Genomic DNA, 18,976 nt, shown 5'->3' with positions numbered 1-18,976 from the left:
CTTTATTGAATTATCACTTGTTAGGACCACGGTGGTGCAGCGGTTAGCGTTGTCGCCTCACAGCAAGAGGTTATCCCGTTCAATTCTCGGCTGGAGCGCCTTCTGTGTGGAGTCTGCATGTCCTCCCCATGGTCGAGTGACGTATAAAGACATGCAGGTAGGTGCGTGCATGAATGGGTGTGCCTTCTTTGAAGGTTGGGTGTCGGGCTGGCAACTCAGCACCATAAAAATCCACTGCCAATCATTAGCCGAGAGGAGTTCTGCTGTGGCGACCCCTAACCGGGAAAAGCCAAAAGACATTACTATTTATTGAATTATCACGTGTGACATTGGCAAACCTACATTTATATAAAAGAGTAATCAAACCATATTTAGAAGTTCATATTTACAAAGATTATACATCACATATATTGTTTATCATATAAGCAAACCAGCGTTACATAAGTTGCTCAATTTCTGCCTTCTCTTTTTTAAACAAGGAACATCTTTAATCATACATTTATATAAATGACAACAAGCCATATTGACATATTTTAGCTGCAAACATTGCACATCACTTATAATCTATCCAGTCACTGTCAGTCAAACATTACATAGCTAATTCAAATCCTGCCTTCTTTTAAACTTCACTCCTCCTCCAAAATGTTATTTTGCATGTATTGTTCCCACCAATCCCATTTGTTTATGTAATTTGTTCTTACCCTTTTCTAAATATCCCATTTCCATTTGTTTTATCTCTAAATATATCTACTACTTCTAGTACAGTTGGTTTAGATTTTGATTTCCATTTTCTAGTAACTGCTTTTTTGGCAGCCACCATAATTGGACTCAGCAAGGCATTACTATCTCTAAGCAATTCCGATTCTGTATCACAGCTCAAAAATAGTTTCCTTAGTTATACAAATTTGCTCACCCAGTATTTCTGATAGAGTGGTCTGCAGGGAATTTTTTAAATCTGCCAATTCACTATACTCACAAAAATATGTTCCCAGTTACCTCTTTCTTCCCCATCACACCTCCAACATTTGCTATCTACCTGCAGAAAAATTCTTTGGAGTCTATTTGAGATATAATAATATGTATGGAAACACTTCAAAACAAAGATCTTAAATCTTTACTTTGTTGCATATTTAGAAGTCATACATACACCCTCCCCCACTGTTTCTTTGTCGGTTGCTTAAACAGTCTCTCTTCCCAATCTATCTAACTTCCTCTGATTGATTCTTTTAGTTATCATGCAATATTTTATATGCTCTATTAATTATACATTTTTTAACAGCAGCTTCTGCTCTAGATTCTATTAAAAATTCTACCAGTGCTGGGCTTTCATTCAGGATCCCCCTATATATTTCTCTTTGTTTATACTCTGATATCAATCCCTGATAGGGAAGGCAGCCTCTATCATGCAGTACAAAATTAATGCATGGCCTGTTCCCATTCTATTACCTTTCCCTGTCTAATTATTTGCTCCCAATACATTGGTTCTTTTGCCAGTTTTCTTCAGTAAATTCCAGCTCCCTCTTGCCTATTGTCTGTATCCCTAATCACAGTCATCCCTATCAGCAGAACCTCCTTTCTTCATTCAAGTGTTGGCTTAGTTCTTTGAAAACTTTCTGCTACTTAATGAATATAATATTTTGTATAGTTATTATTCTCCTTAAGGATCTGTATCCAAAATCTCAGTCTGTCCTTGTTTCTTGAGCTTCTCCCCTGTTTTGTCATCATTCTTTTCCACTTTGAATTACAGCTTTCTGCTTGTGCTACATATAGGAGCCTTAACTGTGTAGCTCTGAAATACCCATTCAAATCAGGTAACCCCAAGTAGAGAAGTGAGGTTTAAGGGGAAGGTAGAAATTCAGCAATTTATGCAATACTGGATTGAGGATAGTTACAAGGAAATAAAAGATATGCGATGAATAATGTATGTACATGGAAAAATGATAATATGGTTTGCTTTCTTTTTATTAGTATATGTTTGTCTATGTCTTAAGTGAAAGCGTTTAAAAAATATTGGGGCTATGATAACATATAACATAAAATAACCCATAGGCAACTACCTGGGCAAACATCATACAAGTCTACAATTATACTTGCTTCCAAATTGCCAGTTAACACAAGAGAAGATTTAATGATTTCATAGATTAAATAGTAAAATGCCAACTCCCCATACGTCATCTCTTAAGCATTCACATTTAGTGTAACCAGGATAGCTAACATTACTACAGTTTGGACATTCAGAGATTGCAACTACTTTATAATTACTATCAGACCAATTATAGTGTTACTTTTTATTTTATATTTATCCTTTGTTGACTAGGTTAGTCCCACTTCTTCTAATTCATGATGTTTGTTTGCTAGACTTTAGGCATTACAGCAGAAGCATTTTATATCACCATCAATATTTTCTTGAGTTATAGAATGAACATCTTTGTTGTTTACTGACCCTAAAAACGATTGTAATACTACTGTCATTTTTTGATACAGTGCAAGCCACATAATCACTAAGGTATAATTTATCTTTAACAAACATGATTAACATTTCAACACTCTTCCAACAAGTAATGCACTTGATATTGCAGAGAAGGCAGAGTTGTCTTAACCATATGTTATCTATATACATTTTAGTTTAAATGTAGTCAATCCCCAGAGAAGAGAGCCTAATCTCAATCAGAATCAGTTATATAAAATAATTTTCTGATGATTCAATTAGCGATAACAGTATTCCTCATATTGTTACATTTTGTAATGTATAAATTGTTCGTACCACCATGAATAAGAATCTTGTTGCCCCTTGGTTTCACTTTGTGAAACATAATTTTCTGTCAGTTCACTTTAAATATCCTGTGCAAAGTTTTTTGTTACCATTTCTTTTTGCTGTAATTATGCTCTCCTTATGCAATGTGTGCTTTCTGATTATAAAATAAATAGTTTTAATTTAGTTACTTCAGTGGAACTATGCTTATTAAGTATAGTAAACCTACATTTTTATTTACTGTAGTCTGTGCAGCTACCTAGTCAGTTCCTGATTCTGTGTCATGTTACATAGAATTGTAGTGATGTAATTATTAGCATAAACAGTCTGAGAGCTTGTAGTGGGCAGTTTTCTGCAGTCTATAGCAGATTTCAACACAAAACACTAAAAGTCATTTACTATGGGATAACCGCTTTTAGAAAGAAAACTAGGGAAATGTGAATCATCTCAATGGTAGCTCTAAACTAAAGGAGATTTTCTTAAACACTGAAGGTGTTAATACTAGAATGAAACATTTTAGAATATTCTGTGCATCTATGAAAAGGAGACCTGATAAAGGTAAAAATGAACATGCAATGACAGCAATAAATGTTGGCAAAACTGAAAATGATGATAAAGATGTGATGACACTGTAGATGAAGATGTGATAAATATGTTGAAAAAGTAATGAAGATGATACTGCTAAGAGGCAATGAAGATAAGATGACTATAATGCATGAAGATGACTAACAAAGATGATGCATCTTCATCATCATTTTCTTAAGTTCTTCTTCACCACTGCATCATCTTCAAGACATCATTTTCATTGTTGCCATTTTCATTGTCTTTGCAACATCTTCATTTTCATTGCTTCTTCATCTTTATTACATTATCTTACCTTCATCCTCATGATGAAGGGCCAGTGATAATGATGAAGATGGAACATCTTCATCTTTGTCAATAATCTTCATTGCATGAGTGACATCTTCATCATATCATTATCTTCATCACATCTTTATTTTCATAGATGCAGAGAATTTTCCAGAATTTTAATTCCAGCACTAACCCATTTGGGTAAGAGCTACTATTGAGATAATTCACATGCCCTTAGTTTTCTTTCTAAAAGTCATTATCCCATGGTAGACAACTGACAGTGTTCAATCTATGTTAACCATACTGTATGCCAATTATTATACACTTCACAAGGAATTGTATTCTGCTCAGATTTGTTTTGATTTGAATATAACTGCATGTATTTGTTGATTTATTGTCTGACTGAATCAACTGCACTGGTATGCTAAAATCTGCTACAGACTGCAAAAAACACCTACCCACAGCAAACTGTCAAACTGTTTGTGCTAACAATTACATCATTAGACGTCTAGGTAATATGACATGATCAGAAAATTACTGTAGGCTGAGCGCTGCCCAGTTAAAACAAACACAGATTTAATAACCTTAATAATCATAGTCCCACTAAAGTAAAAGCTATTTATTTTATAACCAGAATGTCCACTTTACATAACAACAGCATAATTACATCAAAAAGAAATGGTAACAGAAATATTTGCATACGATCTTTAAACCACATAGAGCACTAGCAGTGATTTTGTTTTTATTTAGTCCACTTTGTGTATCCACTGTTAGACATAAAATAGAGTCACAAAAAATTAAAACCTCAAGATCTTTGTTAATTTCTTATCCCATAACTTGGTCACTGTAATCAGAGTCTTTACAGTAAAATGGAGGTTGATGTTTCCAAGGGTGGCCAATGATCCCATTCTATATGTATGTATATGTATATATATATATATATATATATATATATATATATATATATATATATATATATATATACATATATGTAAATATATATATATATATTTATATACATACACACACACACACACACACACACACACACACACACACACACACACACACACACACACACACATGCTCTGATAGCCTCCTCAAGATAACATTTTATCAAGTATAGGCTTTAAAATCTAATATTTTATCCTGTGAGTTTAATCATTTCAAGATGTTGTTTTAGTAGTTTTTCTTCTTTCTTGTAATTATTCTCCATATCCAGATTTTGGCATTCTGATCCATCCATATTTGTCTTTAAATCCTGCAACACTTGTTTGTTGTTTTGAGACTGTCAGTATCTTCAGTAAGGTCTCATGTTTTAGGCACTAGGCTCTCAAAGATGACCAAAAGTAACTTTTACGTTTTATACAACTTGCTTTCTTCTCTTCTGAAGAGGAGAGGAGAGGTCTGTATGTCTATTTTTTTTCCTATATAGCATATGTATCTGACTAGGCAGTAGTATGGGGTTTGTACCACCGAACTTCCATTTCCCCTTAGTATGACACTGCAGATTAAACTTCCAAATGAACTATAGCTGAAAATTACAACAACATTTGTGGAACACTTGAAAATGTAAGTAATGCCATAAGAACACAGCTCTACAGCATTAAAAGTGTGCAACCATACTAAAGAAGGCTAAAAAAGACTTACCTAATTGTGTTTACATCTGGAGTCATCAGAAACACTCCTTAGTGCAACGTCTTGTATTTCTTATTGTTATATTTACATGTAGACAAATTCTGACCAAAATGGCAATACCCAATGGGCTGAAGAAGTAAGCAGATCACACGAGGAAGTTTTAAGCTTATTTTCTTTCAACCTTATAAGTTTGGGCAGACATCACGTTATACTCTGCCCCAGTGTCTCTTTAATGCCTTAGCCTCTTTGTTTATCTTGAGATTTTATCTCTAAAGCATTAACTGATTCTATTGTTTCAGTTTTACAATCTTGTACACTATGTTTGCACAGTCTTTCAGACTAGCCTGTCAGACATCAGACCCCACTGCCTTTGGATACCATCCAATATTGTATTGCTCCATTTTCCTTGGGGCCACTGCAATTACAGCATATCCCATACTTCCCGCTATGAAGCTATGGTGCCTTGGCTCCAGGGTGCCAGTGGCCCTAGATCCTCAAAGGTTTCTCATTCAGAAGTGTTTCTATCATTTTCATTAGCAATGAAACAAAACCAGCAGTGCTAAGCTTTCCTACCAATCCTGCACTCTCAGTACTGTAAATAAGGATTGCGTCTTCCCTCATTCCATCCACTAGCATTGTGCTCTCCTATGTCACATCCTCAGGTTCTATGCAATCCTCCAACCATATCCAAGACCCATGACATCTTCCCATCCCAACCTCAGGTACTAAGTCTTACTTGTCCTTTCATCCTCAGTTATGGTGCCAACCTCACACTGTTCACAAGTATCAGGCATCCTCTCAACTACAGGCAATATGCTACTCTCCTATCATTGTATACTGTGAAACCCTCATATCATCTGTCAACATCTCACAATTCTCCAGACACCTAGTACTACACCACACTGCTTACATCAATATGCACTGAGTTATTTGCCCACCATTCCTGAGTACTGTGCTATTTTCCATGCATCCTCAGGGACTGTGGCATACTTCTAGCATTCCAGAGTATCAAGTCATCCTACAAAAAAAAATTGCCTTCAAAATCTGTAGTTTAGAAATTTCAGACCATTATAATTTTGGACCTTGAAATTATAATATGGCTCCAAATTGGGCATCAAACCCATCAACTTTCAAGTATCTTTGGTTCTCCCTCATCCTATAGGTCTCTGTCCTCTTTGGTACTTGACAATATGTTATGTAGGGGTTCCCTCTTTCCAAATGAGCTCTACCTTTTTGTAACTTCTTTTGGGGGTTACAGCGAAGCATGATTAAAGATAATGTATGGCAGACCAAGATTTGTTAATACTCTAATGTCCCTTCCCCGATGAAGGGACATGAAGCATTTGTGGCATGCAGCGTATAAGATACAGGTATAAATGGCTGCATGTTATCACCTGATCAGTCTACCAGCACATATGTGCTCCAAAGACCCCCCCCCCAGCTTGTTCTTAGTTACTCTGGGCTAGACAGTGCTATCTATCAATGAATACTCCTGCAGCAGCAAGCTTACCTCCTATCAAAAAACAGTTTCTTGCACCCAAACTTCTGTCTCCAAGTCTTCCAGTCAAAATCTGAAGCTGGAATTGCAGTCTATCACGTTGGTGGCACTGCAGTCTTGTGTCTTGCTAGCATGACACACTGGTGCCTTGCCAGAACTGCAGTCTGGCATCTTGACGATACTGCATTCTGGTGTCTTTCAACTGAACCTACGGGATGGTATTCACTGTCAATTCTTTGCTTCAGCCTTTGTGTTTCAACTCTGTCTAGATTCCTCCTTTCCTAATACAGAAGTCGCTCTCACCAAGAACACACTGTCATTCTCACACATTCTCATGTTCCGCTCCCAAATCACCATCAATAATGTCATCTTTCACAACACCCTGGTTCATAGGTACATAGTAGGCTATTGATTTGTAAGTTTCTTAAGAAGCCTAGCCTTACATTCCCATGGTAGTTTTTAGCCATTATATTTTTCAAACAAATAACTGAGAAGCAGGCAGAACAAGGATATGTTGGGATGTTTACTTGTTCATAGGTTGGTACTAGGCTATCAGCCCTAGGGCCTATACAAGCCTAGCCATAACAATTCCCTGACTATTTCTTCCCACAGTATTTACCTCCCTGGACCCCTGTCTAGCAGGGTGACTGACGTGATCCCCGGGGTGAATTTCCTATCTCCCATCCAATCATCAAGGTTCCTTTTGAAGAGGGCCAAAGAGGCACTCTGCTTGACATGTATGGGCAGTCTATTCCAGAGTCTGGGGAGTCTCTGGGTCAGGAACCTATCCCTCCAGCACATTTTGTTCATTGTGATGACAAGGCTTAGATCCCTGGAGCGTATGTCTCTGAGGGATTGGGATTTCTTTAAGTGTAGCATGTCCAACAGCTCTGGGTTTGACATGGCCTTGTATGTTAAGCAGAAATCGCCTCTGAGTAGACGATATGCGACAGAGTACAGGTGGAGTTTTTTTAGATGGTCAGTATAGGACATCTGCTTTAGGCCTGCGATTCTTTTAGTGAGGTATTTCTGCGGCCTTTCCAGTTGTTGCAGATGTCTTGAGAGATACATATCAAATGGGGCGTTGTATTCTATAATGGGTCTAATGAGGGATGAGTACAGTGGGACAATGACCTCCTTTTTTCTGGATGAAAAGCCCTTAGTGATGAGGTGTGTCACATAGAATGATTTTCTGACTGTTGTGGCAATTTGGTTATCGAAGGTAAGACCACTGTCCACCTGTGTCCCTGAGTCTCTTATCACACTTTTGGTGTTTAGTGTACTGCCACCTATGTGGTAATTCATGGGTACATGTTTTTTCCCAAAGGGGATAACTATACATTTCTTGGCATTGAGCTTGAGTCCATGGCTCTGGCACCAAGCATCTGTTTCTGTAAGGCCCTTTTGTAGAATATCCACATCATTTGGGGATTCAATAATGGTTCCCAGTTTGCAGTCATCTGCGAACTTTGTTAGCCAGAGTCCCTTAGTGTTGGCCTGTACTTCAGAGAAGTAGATACCAAACAAGAGAGGTCCTAGGACTGAACCCTGAGGTGCTCCACTTGTCAATTGTCTGGTGCTGGATTTGGAGTCGGCTACTTTTACAGTATGGGTTCTTTCAGTAAGCCAGTTGTCAACCCATCGAGTGACATAGGGATTAATGCCCAGCTTAGTAAGTTTATCTATGATTCCAGAGTGGGGGATGGTGTCAAAGGCCTTGGCGAGGTCCAGCTAGGCTGTATGGACCACCTTACCCTTGTCCATGGCTCTGGAGACTGATCTGAAGAAGTCAATCAGGTTCAGGAGACAAGATCGGCCCTTCACGAACCCAAACTGAGTGGGGTCCAATGTTTGAAAGTTGCCAATGTCTTTGTTTATAAGTTCCATGATAATACATTCCATGGCCTTGCAGATCAGGCTCGTCAGACTGATGGGGCAGTAGTTCCCAGGATCCAAGGTGGATCCCCCCTTGTGGAGTGGGATAACTGTAGCTGTGCACCACTCAGTGGGCATGAAGCCTGAGGTGAGGCTATGATTAAACATGACACTTAGGTGAAGTGCCATTCATTTGTAGTTCATGTAGTACACAGCCTGGGATGTTGTCTGGTCCCATGGATGCTGTATTCTTAGCTTTGGAGAGTGTGTATTTTACCTGTGCGGCCGTCATTACCGGAATTTGGCAATCTTTCGGTATTGAGATGGGCCCTTTACGGGGTGAGAGGGGGGTGAAATTTGCACTGAATCGATCTGCTAGGATATTGGCAATATCCTTGGGATCAGTATATTTAATGCCATTCTGTTGTAGCTCAGAGCAGATCTGAGCATTGCCATTTAGATACTTAACATAGCTATAGAATGCCTTGTGGTTGTCTTTGGAATCTTTGGCAATTTTATTTTCATTACTAGCTTTGGAGGATTTTATGAGAGATCTCAGCTTCTTATTGAGGCTGGTAAGGGAGTTTTTTTGCATCCTGGGATTTTCCTCTTTTCTGCAACAGTTTCTTCCTTTTGTTGTAAAGTTTGTTTATGGCAAGGGACCACCAGATTGGCTTCCTTTTTTTGGAGGAGAGCGTCTTGGTTCTATTGGGGATGGCACAATTCATGCATGAGTTAATGTGCACATACAGTGCCTTAGTGTAGGATTCAGCAGTCGAACTTTCAGTTCCCATCTGCATGGGTGTCATGAAGTTTGTCACTTCTGACTTGAGTAGCATGAAGTTGGCTTCGGAGAAATTTTTTACGGAGGTTTCCTTACTGGAGGGTGGGGGTGGGATGTGGATGTCAAGGGTGATTAGCTTATGGTCAGACCTAACCAATGAGTCGGTGACCATAGGTGTGGAGCATCAATTTCCCATATTAGTAATGATCAGGTCTAGGGTATTGGAGCCCCTGGTGGGACTAAGAATTAGTTGATCCAGGGCATTGGAATTTATGAATTCCAAAAACCGCTGGGCACGAGTAGTTTTCCCTGTTAATGGCAGGGTAGTTGAAATCACCCAGTATTAGGGTGTTTGGTTGTATCTTAATATTTTCCAGTATGTTTAGAAAAGTGTAGTGAAAATCTTGGGGTATGGTGGGGGATATGTAGCAAGCTACAATTTGGATTGCAGTCTTACCTAGTGTCAGTTGCACCTGGAGAATTTCAGACGCATTGTGTTGGGCAACTAGCCTGGTGTTGTGAATATCCTTGGTGAACATGGACATTCCTCCACCTTTAGTGTTTCAGTCCTGTTTTGGTGGCCGAAAAGTGTGGCAAGAGCTGTAGCCTGGTATTGCAGGGGTGCTCTCTGGAGCCTGGAACCAGGTCTCAGTTACGGCACAGATATCGATGTTCTCCATTTTTATGAGTGCCTCGAGAGAGTGCATTTTGAGGTTTAGACTTCTAGCATTGAGTAGCCCTTATCCATGACAAATATGGGTGCTAAAGTAGGAAAGAAGTTGTAGTTTACCATCCATTCATCCAAACTATATTTTAATAGATTAAGAAAAGTACTTTGCTTAACATACAGTGGAAGATGGGTCCTCAGTTGAGGCATTCTTTCTAATACATACCTATTCTTCCAACATGTTCAATTTATGTTGCAAAAAGAGACTGAGATCCCCTGATCAGGTGTTCACTCTACCATTGGATCTGTGAGTTTATAATTGGTCTGTCAGAATAGGGTCTGCCAATGCTCTATATGCAAGGCAGACATCATCCCTTAGTAGCCTGTATGATACCAAGAAGAAGGATAAGACTTTGAAATGGTCTGCAAAGCTTTTGTGATTTAATCCTTTGATTTTATTTTTTTTTTTTTTAGCCAGAAAGCACTGAGGTCAGTCATTTGTGACAAGTGCTTGGACAGGTACATACTGAATGGGGCACAATTTACAGTGACTGGCTTCATGACAGCAGAGTATAGTGGAGTAATTTCATCCCTGGTCCTGGACACCATACATTTAGATATAAGCTGTGCAATGAAGAAGGACTTCCTTACAAGAGTAGATATATGGTGATCATAGGACACTTCACTGTGTACATAGATTCCCAGAACCCTGACTACTGGATCAACTTTCAAGGGTGTGATAGTTACAAGGGAAGTCATGTTTGCCAAAGGATACAACTATACATTTCATGGCTTTTAGTTTTAGTCCATGGTTTTGACACCAGCTATTTGTTTGGGAAAGGCGCTCCTGGTAGATTCTGGCAATATATGAGGAGTTTATGACTGCACCAATTTTATAGTTGTCTGCAAATCTGGTCAGCCATAAACCCTTAACATTTGTTTTGATGCCCAGGAAGTAAAGCCAAGTAGGAGTGGCCCAAGGACTTAATACTGGGGTACACTATTGTGACATATCTTTTGGATGAGGTAGCGCTACCCACCCTAATTTCCTGGGTTCTACTTGTGAGCTAAATTACTATCCAGTGAGTTACATAGGGATTTACATTTTAGATGGCAGAGTTTACCTAAAATAACCTGAGTGTGATGTGCCGAATGCATTTGTGCGGTCTAGATATGTAGTGTTTACTGATATGCCCTCATCCATTGCTTCAGTAACCTTCTCAAAGCAGTTGACCAAGTTAAGTAGGCTGGATCTGCCCTTGACAAAGCCAAACTGGCTTGAGCCAAGAGTCTGTAGGCTACCAATGTCCTTATTTATTAATTCATTAATAATCTTTTCCACAGCCTTACAGATGAGGCTCAGCAGACTTTTGGATTTATAATTACCCAGATCAGCTGATACCCAACCTTTGTGCAAGGTGATGACTATTGCAGTCCTCTATTCATCTAGCACGAAGCATGCTTGAAGGCTGATATTGAATAATGTTGTAGGTGTCCTCACAAGTCATGTTTCAGACTCATCACTAAGCAGCCTGGTATGTTATCCAGTCCCATAGTAGTAGTAGTGTTCTTAGCTATGGATAGCATCTTAATTAATTGTTCTTGGGAGATTTGGGGAGGGTGCAGATACAAGTATGTGATTTGGGAATATAGAAGGGGAGAAGAGGGTAAAGTGTGAGCTAAATGTGTCCACTAGAAGACTGGATATGTCCTCTGGGTTTGAGTACGTGATATCCTTTACTATGAGCTCTGTCTTCTTGTTTTTGTTTCTCATGGCACAGCCATACAGTTCTGCTCATCTCATTTTATGCTTTCCTCCTCCTCCTTCTGTCTGAAACAAACCTGTCTACTGCCACTTTACCAGCAACACTCCCTGATGCCATCTCCAGCTTTCCTCTGCCTTGTATCTATTAAGAACTCTCATCTCATCACCAGTCACTTCATTCTGTCCTGGTTTCTATTATCAGTAATTCTGTTTTCAGCAATACATTCCTCTGTTCCCACCACTCACCCCTTGTCACTGAGCCTTCATCTAAAATTCCTCCACAGTTCAGTGTGTTGATCTCCTCAACAACGGCTGAAAACACACCCAAGAACAGTATTAGTTATTCACACATTTAAGCATCCTTCACAACTTTAAGGAGTGGGATGGTTGGGCTGTGGGATGGGGTAAGGGATTCAAAGCACAGCTAACAAGATATATGTAGACATTGCTTAATTTGCAAAATTCCTGCAGCATCCAAAATATCTTATCATATTTGTTCTTGCCTGATTAAGACAATTACTAGTCACACTGTCAGTAACTAAGGATAAATGGATCATAGAATTGCATTAATACAAATTGCATCTCTGAAAACCTAAAAATAGTAGCATCACAGCTCACCTTTGATTGCTAGCAACAGTTAACCAAAGCAAATCAAATTCAGTAAATCTGGAGGCATTAGCTGATGCAGTATTTTGTGTGTGTGTGTGTGTGTGTGTGTGTGTGTGTGTGTGTGTGTGTGTGTGTGTGTGTGTGTGTGTGCGCTCTTGTACGCATATATATCACAGAAAGAGACAGAGGGACAGATCATACATTGCTTTTCAATATGTGTATAATTCCTCGTTTATATCCACAAACAATGTCCAAAACAAGACTCAGATAAAAAAAAACTTAAGACTTTACCATATCTAATGTATTAATTTAACATACCGTAGATTCTCCCCCGTCTACAACATTCTGTATTAACCGTTTAAGGTCATGGAGGGCAGTACGCAAACTACCAATCGGAACTTCTTTAGCTGATGAACATTCTGAAGATTCATCCATAGAGGAATCAGTAGAGAGGGCAGAGTCTGTGACATCATTTCCCCTGAGGTAAGAGCAAAGTGATTTGACTTGGCAGAAGGCTTCCCAGAGCTGGAGCCTGAGCTGGTGAGAGAAAGGAGAAACAGAAGAATGTAAGGCACTGTAGACACAATAGGGTTGCCACCTTTTCTAACGGCCAAAGTGGGACATTTTCGGGACAAACATCAGATTTTACAGGCCGACACATACCCACGGTCAGTACAAAGGATAGAACTTCACTTTTTTGCCTAAATAATAGCTTATTCTTGTAGCATTTTAGTTGCTTATTCGGTTTCTTATAACATTTAGGTATTTTAGATATAGAATAACTGTTTTATGCAACTATTACATAAAATATAGCACATAATTATGTCCTACAATCTCAGGACATTTGCCATTTTTAATATTTTTTGTCAGGACACAACTGCCCAAAGAGGGACTGTACCTCGCAAAGTGGGACAGGTGGTAACCCTAAGACACAATGAAAAAAAATATGAATCCAAATTGAATTAGACCTATTCAGTCAAGAAGCTTTAACTAACTTTATTTGAAATGGCTCACATTCATATTACTCCAGCAACAACTGTTATAATGCTCAGTGAATGAGGGCAAAGGAAACTGCTAACATGGCAGACCTGTCTGCTGCAATCTCAGTTCCATTCATTCATAAGTAACAATGAGATAATCTGTTTCTCAGCCTTTCTGTGAAGCTGGAGGAGTGCTGACTGTACCAAATTGCATTACTGGACAACCTGTGAACTGGATCCAGCCTGCAGGGTAGGGCAGCTCCTTCTACACTGACATATTCTGAATCTCAAGCAGATCTTCATGGATAATGCTGAGCTAGCCACTTCACGGATGATGCCACTTCACAGATAATGCTGAGCTAGCCACTTCATGGATGATGCCACTTCACAGATAATGCTGAGCTAGCCACTTCACGGATGATGCCACTTCACAGATAATGCTGAGTTAGTTACTTCTTGGGTGATGCTGAGTTAGTCACTTCTGTCTCACACTGGTGAGATACACCTTACCAATATCTGCCTGCAATCATACATTAATAAAACTGATTAGCAACACCCTGCAAACCTGAAATAAAGTTTATTGCGACTGATAAGAAGACATGAAAGAAAATTTACCAAAAGCCAAACCTTAACAGCAAACTAATACTAACCTGAAAAACAACACACAAAAGAAATCCTCACAGTGATATCCTTCACTAGAGTACAATACGACTGCGTAAGTGTGACACACTAAACAGAAATTTTTGACCACTGCTGCATGATTCTAGCTAAAGACAGTCTCATATCCATCTCATGAAGACCCATGGTGGTCTCATTAATTTACAGGATAACATCTATGCAAAGCCTAAGATACTGTGACTCAAACTCTTTTTTTATTCCTCTCCACTACATATTCATTACACTGCTTCACAAAAGCTTTCTCCTACGAGAGTCCTGTCTCAAGTTTTGAAATTCTCTTTCATGTAAATCATGGTCCCCTCACTACAGTCAAATTATTTAAATCCAGACTCAAAGCACTAGCAGGCAAGTAGTACATGTAGCTGCTCAAAGAATTAACCTACGGTTTAGTTTGTACAATGGAGAAGGGTGCCTCATAATCTGTATAATACATGACTGACTTTGAATTTTTCTGCTCAGCTGGCTACTGCATATTTCTATGAACTGTATACTCTGGCTCCCTATTAAAATGTCAGCATTCGAAATGCCAAGTGCCAAATCGCCAAACAAAAAGAAAACCTGGAGAACAGCGAATCTCGATAATCACTATCTGGCTCCCTATTAAAATGTCAGCACTCGAAATGCTGAGTGCCAAAAAAGCCCCCCAAAAATTTGAAAACCCGGAGAACAGTGAATCTCGATAATCAATATTTTCCTTAAAACTTCTATATAACAAATCAGAGATTGCCATAACTCAGAGAAAAGGGAATAATCCAAGAAATACATACAAATATTTCAAGCATTAATGCCCTTCTAGCGTGCCAATATACCAAAACACTAGTTCCCATATTAAGTGTCCAGGCTGTTCTTAAAAATATTTAAACTAGTACTTGCTTTAATGTAATTTGGTAGTCTGTTCCATGCATCTGCTGTTCTGTCAGACATCCATTTAGTACACTTCTCATTCCTACAGGATTTTCTACACAGCTTGTCTGATGATTCTCTAGTACTTTTTGATAACCCCAAACATTCCCAGAGGGAGTTGCCTCTAAATGCCCTATATACTTGAATAAGATCTCCTCTTAGATATCTGTAAGAGACACTGTACAAATTCAGATATTTTAGTCTTTCATAACTTAAATTTTCACATCCATGGATGGCCTGCTGTACTCTTTCCAGTTTACTCATGCTTGTTTTCTTATAGGGTTTCCATACTGTTATATCATACTCAAGTTTGGGTCTAATGTAACTAACAAACAATGACTTCATCAGTTTTGATTTCCTAGACTTTATAAATCTTTTTATACAACCTATAGTTCTATAACTATCATTAACCAATTGATTGATATGATTAGAAAAACTTATAGCTGAATCTACCAATATAGCCAGGTCCTTAAATGAGTCTACAGTTTCAATCACTGTGTGCTGTATTAAATCTGATATGCTAAGTTTTTGATGTATGTATCAGCATATTATTCTCCTGTGCCCAAATGTTTAATTTAGTCAAGTTATTTTGCAGACATGCCTTATTTCTAGCATGTGTAATCAGTTTACCCACTTTCATGTTGTCTGCATATAGACTGTAGAAAACCTTAGTTGAAAAAGTTAGGTTTGAAAGATACACTTTAAAAAAGTAAGGGCCTAGGACATAGCCCTGTGGGACACCTTGACTGTAACCAAGGATTTCACCTGTCCGGTTGCTGCATGGTACTTGCCATGTCCTATTTGTAAGACATGCAGCTATCCATTTTATCAAGAGTATATCAATACCTAGTTGCACTAATTTATTCAGTGGTGTTTTGTTTATGACTCTGTCAAATGCTGAAGTTAAATCTAAATAAATTACATCACAGCCCAATTTTTCATTCATAGCTGTTATTATATTGTTATAGAACATCATGTCACAAGGGGTAATAGATCTGTTTTCAATATATGCATGCCAATATATGGTTTCAAATCCCAACCTATCCAGTTCTGACAATAACTTATCCAATATCACCTTCTCCATTATTTTTCCCCAACATGAAAGTAGACTTAAGGGTCTATATGACTCTGGGTTTGCCTATTCTCCTTTACCTTAAAAACAGGTTTAATAAGCACATTTCTCCAATCTTGAGGAATCGCCCCATATTTATACGACCTGATGAATAACAGATATAACGGTACCGTAAGTTCTTTCTGAAGTGTTCTAAGGTCATTGTTACTAATTCCGTCTCCTCACTGTGCTTTGTTTATTTCCAGTTTGCAAAGTTCTTTTAAAATATAATTTAATTTGATTCCAGTATCTGGAGTTACCTGGATGTCACTAGGACAACTTATCAACCATTTTGTGGAGTCAAAATGTTTGGCATAAGATTTGTAAATATATCTACAATCTGTTGTGTCTCAGAATAAATTTTAGAATCTGCACAGAGTTTAGCAATTTGTTTGTCTTTACTCCTTCCACATCTTATGCATCTATAAAAAGGTTTCCTATTAGGGTCTATATTAGAACATCAAAGTTTCAGAACTTCGAATGTTCTAATATCGACACCTATTCAGTGAAAGCTGAAAATAGCGAAGTTACAGAAAACTGAATTCTTTCCTAGGGAAAGAATTAGGTTGTCCGTTCTTGTCGCTTCGCTATTTTCAGCGCTGTGGTGTAAAGTTACAGGTCAGGTTCAGGTAGGTGTGGGATTGTGTGGACGTGAGGGTTAGGGAGGGTTAGGTGAATTAGGGTTAGGGCGACAGTGAGGTGTGTGTGCGATAGTGACGGACCTCAGGGTTAGGGTTTGGGTTAAGGTAAGTGGGTAGATAGTGGTGTATGTACAGTTTAGTGTAGGGTTAGATGTAAGATTTTAGGTGTATGTGTGTGGATTGCTGTTTGTTTGGTGTGTTTGCGTTGTGTGTATGTGTTTTGGAACAGCAAATTTTTTCCCTAGGGAAAAAATTAGCTGTTCTGAATTTTCGATGTTATCAGTTTTCGGTTACTAGGGTTCGATATTAGAACATTCGACGTTCTGAAACTCAATGTTCTAATATAGACCCTCCTATTATGCTTGATATCTTTAAATAAATCTTCCTCAAAATTTTCTTGATCTTGTCTTCACTATGCTTAATCTGTTTGTTCAACTTACTTCAGTTTTCAAAGTTGTAGTTCGACCTCTTTTCCATTTCTAATATTTTTTTGTCTCTCACTTTAATCGGATATCTTGTTCTTATGGAAATATATCCCCTGATGTATACCTAGATGCTGATGTTAAACAGTTTTTGTTTTTTGGCACTCAAACACTTATTAATTTTTTCATAACATTTTTTTTTCTGAAGGTCTTGACTGGTGACTTTCGCTACTGAAACTACTTGTGTTGCTAGGGTCCCACATTCCTAGCTCTCACATTCAGTACCATAACTATTTGAGTTTTCAAGGATTCCATACATTTGACTGCCACTTCTGCTATTGTAACTGCTTTTGTATGACACAGCTTTACACCCTTGACTGTCACTTGCATCACCCTGTTTGTGTTTGTTAGTACTCCACACCTTAAGCTGACACTTTCATTACCATACAGGATTCCACACTCTTAACTGCTACCTTCATTACCATAACCATTTGTGTTTGCCAGGACACTACAACATTAATTGTCACTTCTTCCAAGCTATACAAATTAAATTTTCTGTACCTGTTCTCTCTCCTGTTCCATTTCTTCTGCCTCAATGCTCTGCTCAATCTCTGACAAAAGCGAGTTATTCATAGGACAGAACCCCTGCAGACTCTGTTCTTCATTCAATTCCTCCATTTTCTCCTGAAGTTGCCGATGAGAAACCCGCAGGTCATGCAGCTCCAGTTGGCTCTGGCGAAACTGTTAACAAAATGCAACACAGATGGAAACGTGGCTAAACATTAGTGACAAATTTTGTCTGCTTAACAATAAATGTAAGGCCTGTACCTATCATTATACATAAGTCTGTCACTTTGTCCTCGTGCACAATGCTTGCTTCTGTTCTGCAAACATCACAAGGTCAACTCTTTTACTAGTCTTACAACTACTCATATTACTGGCTCCAGCAGTGGCAACATAAAGCTCTAACTTCTCAGTTATCCACTAGCACTTGTATGGATTAAAACTCTGCAGCACATGCAAATAAACTCACACAGACAACAGGCATCAGGTCACTGAAATCATCTGGTCTCAAAAACTTCCTAATTGTTGTCTCACACCTGCTCCATGCATTATTCAGTCCCCTGCCCATACTGTCTATCTGCCAAGCACCAATGTATACATTCACCTCAGAACCAAACTTTACAGTTGTTCTGGACAGAAGTGAAGCTTTAATTTTTGGAATTGTGCTAGTGGGGTCCAACACCCCACACATATATCCTTCATCTAGATAACTTTATATTTCCAACAGCATGTCTTCCAATGCTGGGAAAAAACAGGCTTAAACAAAAGTTAAAAAGAAGTAATTTAACAAATTCTGTAACTTAAAATAAACCACTGAAAATATGCAATGGTGTTTTTCTTTCTTTGCTTAAATGCTGCTTCTGGCATACAGAGATCTATGGGGAACTTCATGGTTAGATAACTTACCCCAACTACCGGTGACTGATGTGAGCACCTGCATTACCACAGGGGCATTCTGTGCTCACTCCTTGCTTGTGCTAGGTCCCCTCCCCCTGCCTGGTTCTTCCAACACTCAAGCCACTAACTAAACTAGAGTCATCTTAAGTCAGGGCTTCATCCTTCTATGCCACATATGCAGGAGCCCATGCTTTTTTTCATTTAGATGCTAACAGACCTTGCCTAACATAAATAAAATATTCAAAGAAAAAAGGGGAGGGGTGAAAGGGCACTCCACAGTAAGAGCCTGGCAACACCCTTGGGTCTGACATTAGTGGAAGGAATTATTCCTGTACTGCTT

General features: G+C 38.6%; 1 protein-coding gene across 2 annotated transcripts in view; it reads right to left on the bottom strand.

Annotated features, from left to right (window-relative positions):
- The window catches only part of BICDL1 (BICD family like cargo adaptor 1), a 1,161,255-nt gene that overhangs the window by 209,263 nt on the left and 933,016 nt on the right, over positions 1–18,976 (bottom strand). For both annotated transcript variants that reach the window (XM_044068582.1, XM_044068583.1), the window contains exons 5-6: positions 17,737–17,916; positions 12,759–12,977 (exon numbers count right to left, since the gene is read on the bottom strand). In XM_044068582.1, the coding sequence (XP_043924517.1) occupies positions 12,759–12,977; positions 17,737–17,916 (399 nt within the window). The remainder of the gene's footprint in view (positions 1–12,758; positions 12,978–17,736; positions 17,917–18,976) is intronic.

Source organism: Protopterus annectens, chromosome 4.part0, assembly GCF_019279795.1.
Source record: "Protopterus annectens isolate FY-2018-M chromosome 4.part0, PAN1.0, whole genome shotgun sequence".
Taxonomy (NCBI): Eukaryota; Metazoa; Chordata; order Ceratodontiformes; family Protopteridae; genus Protopterus; species Protopterus annectens.
This window is presented reverse-complemented; position numbering and strand designations above follow the sequence as displayed.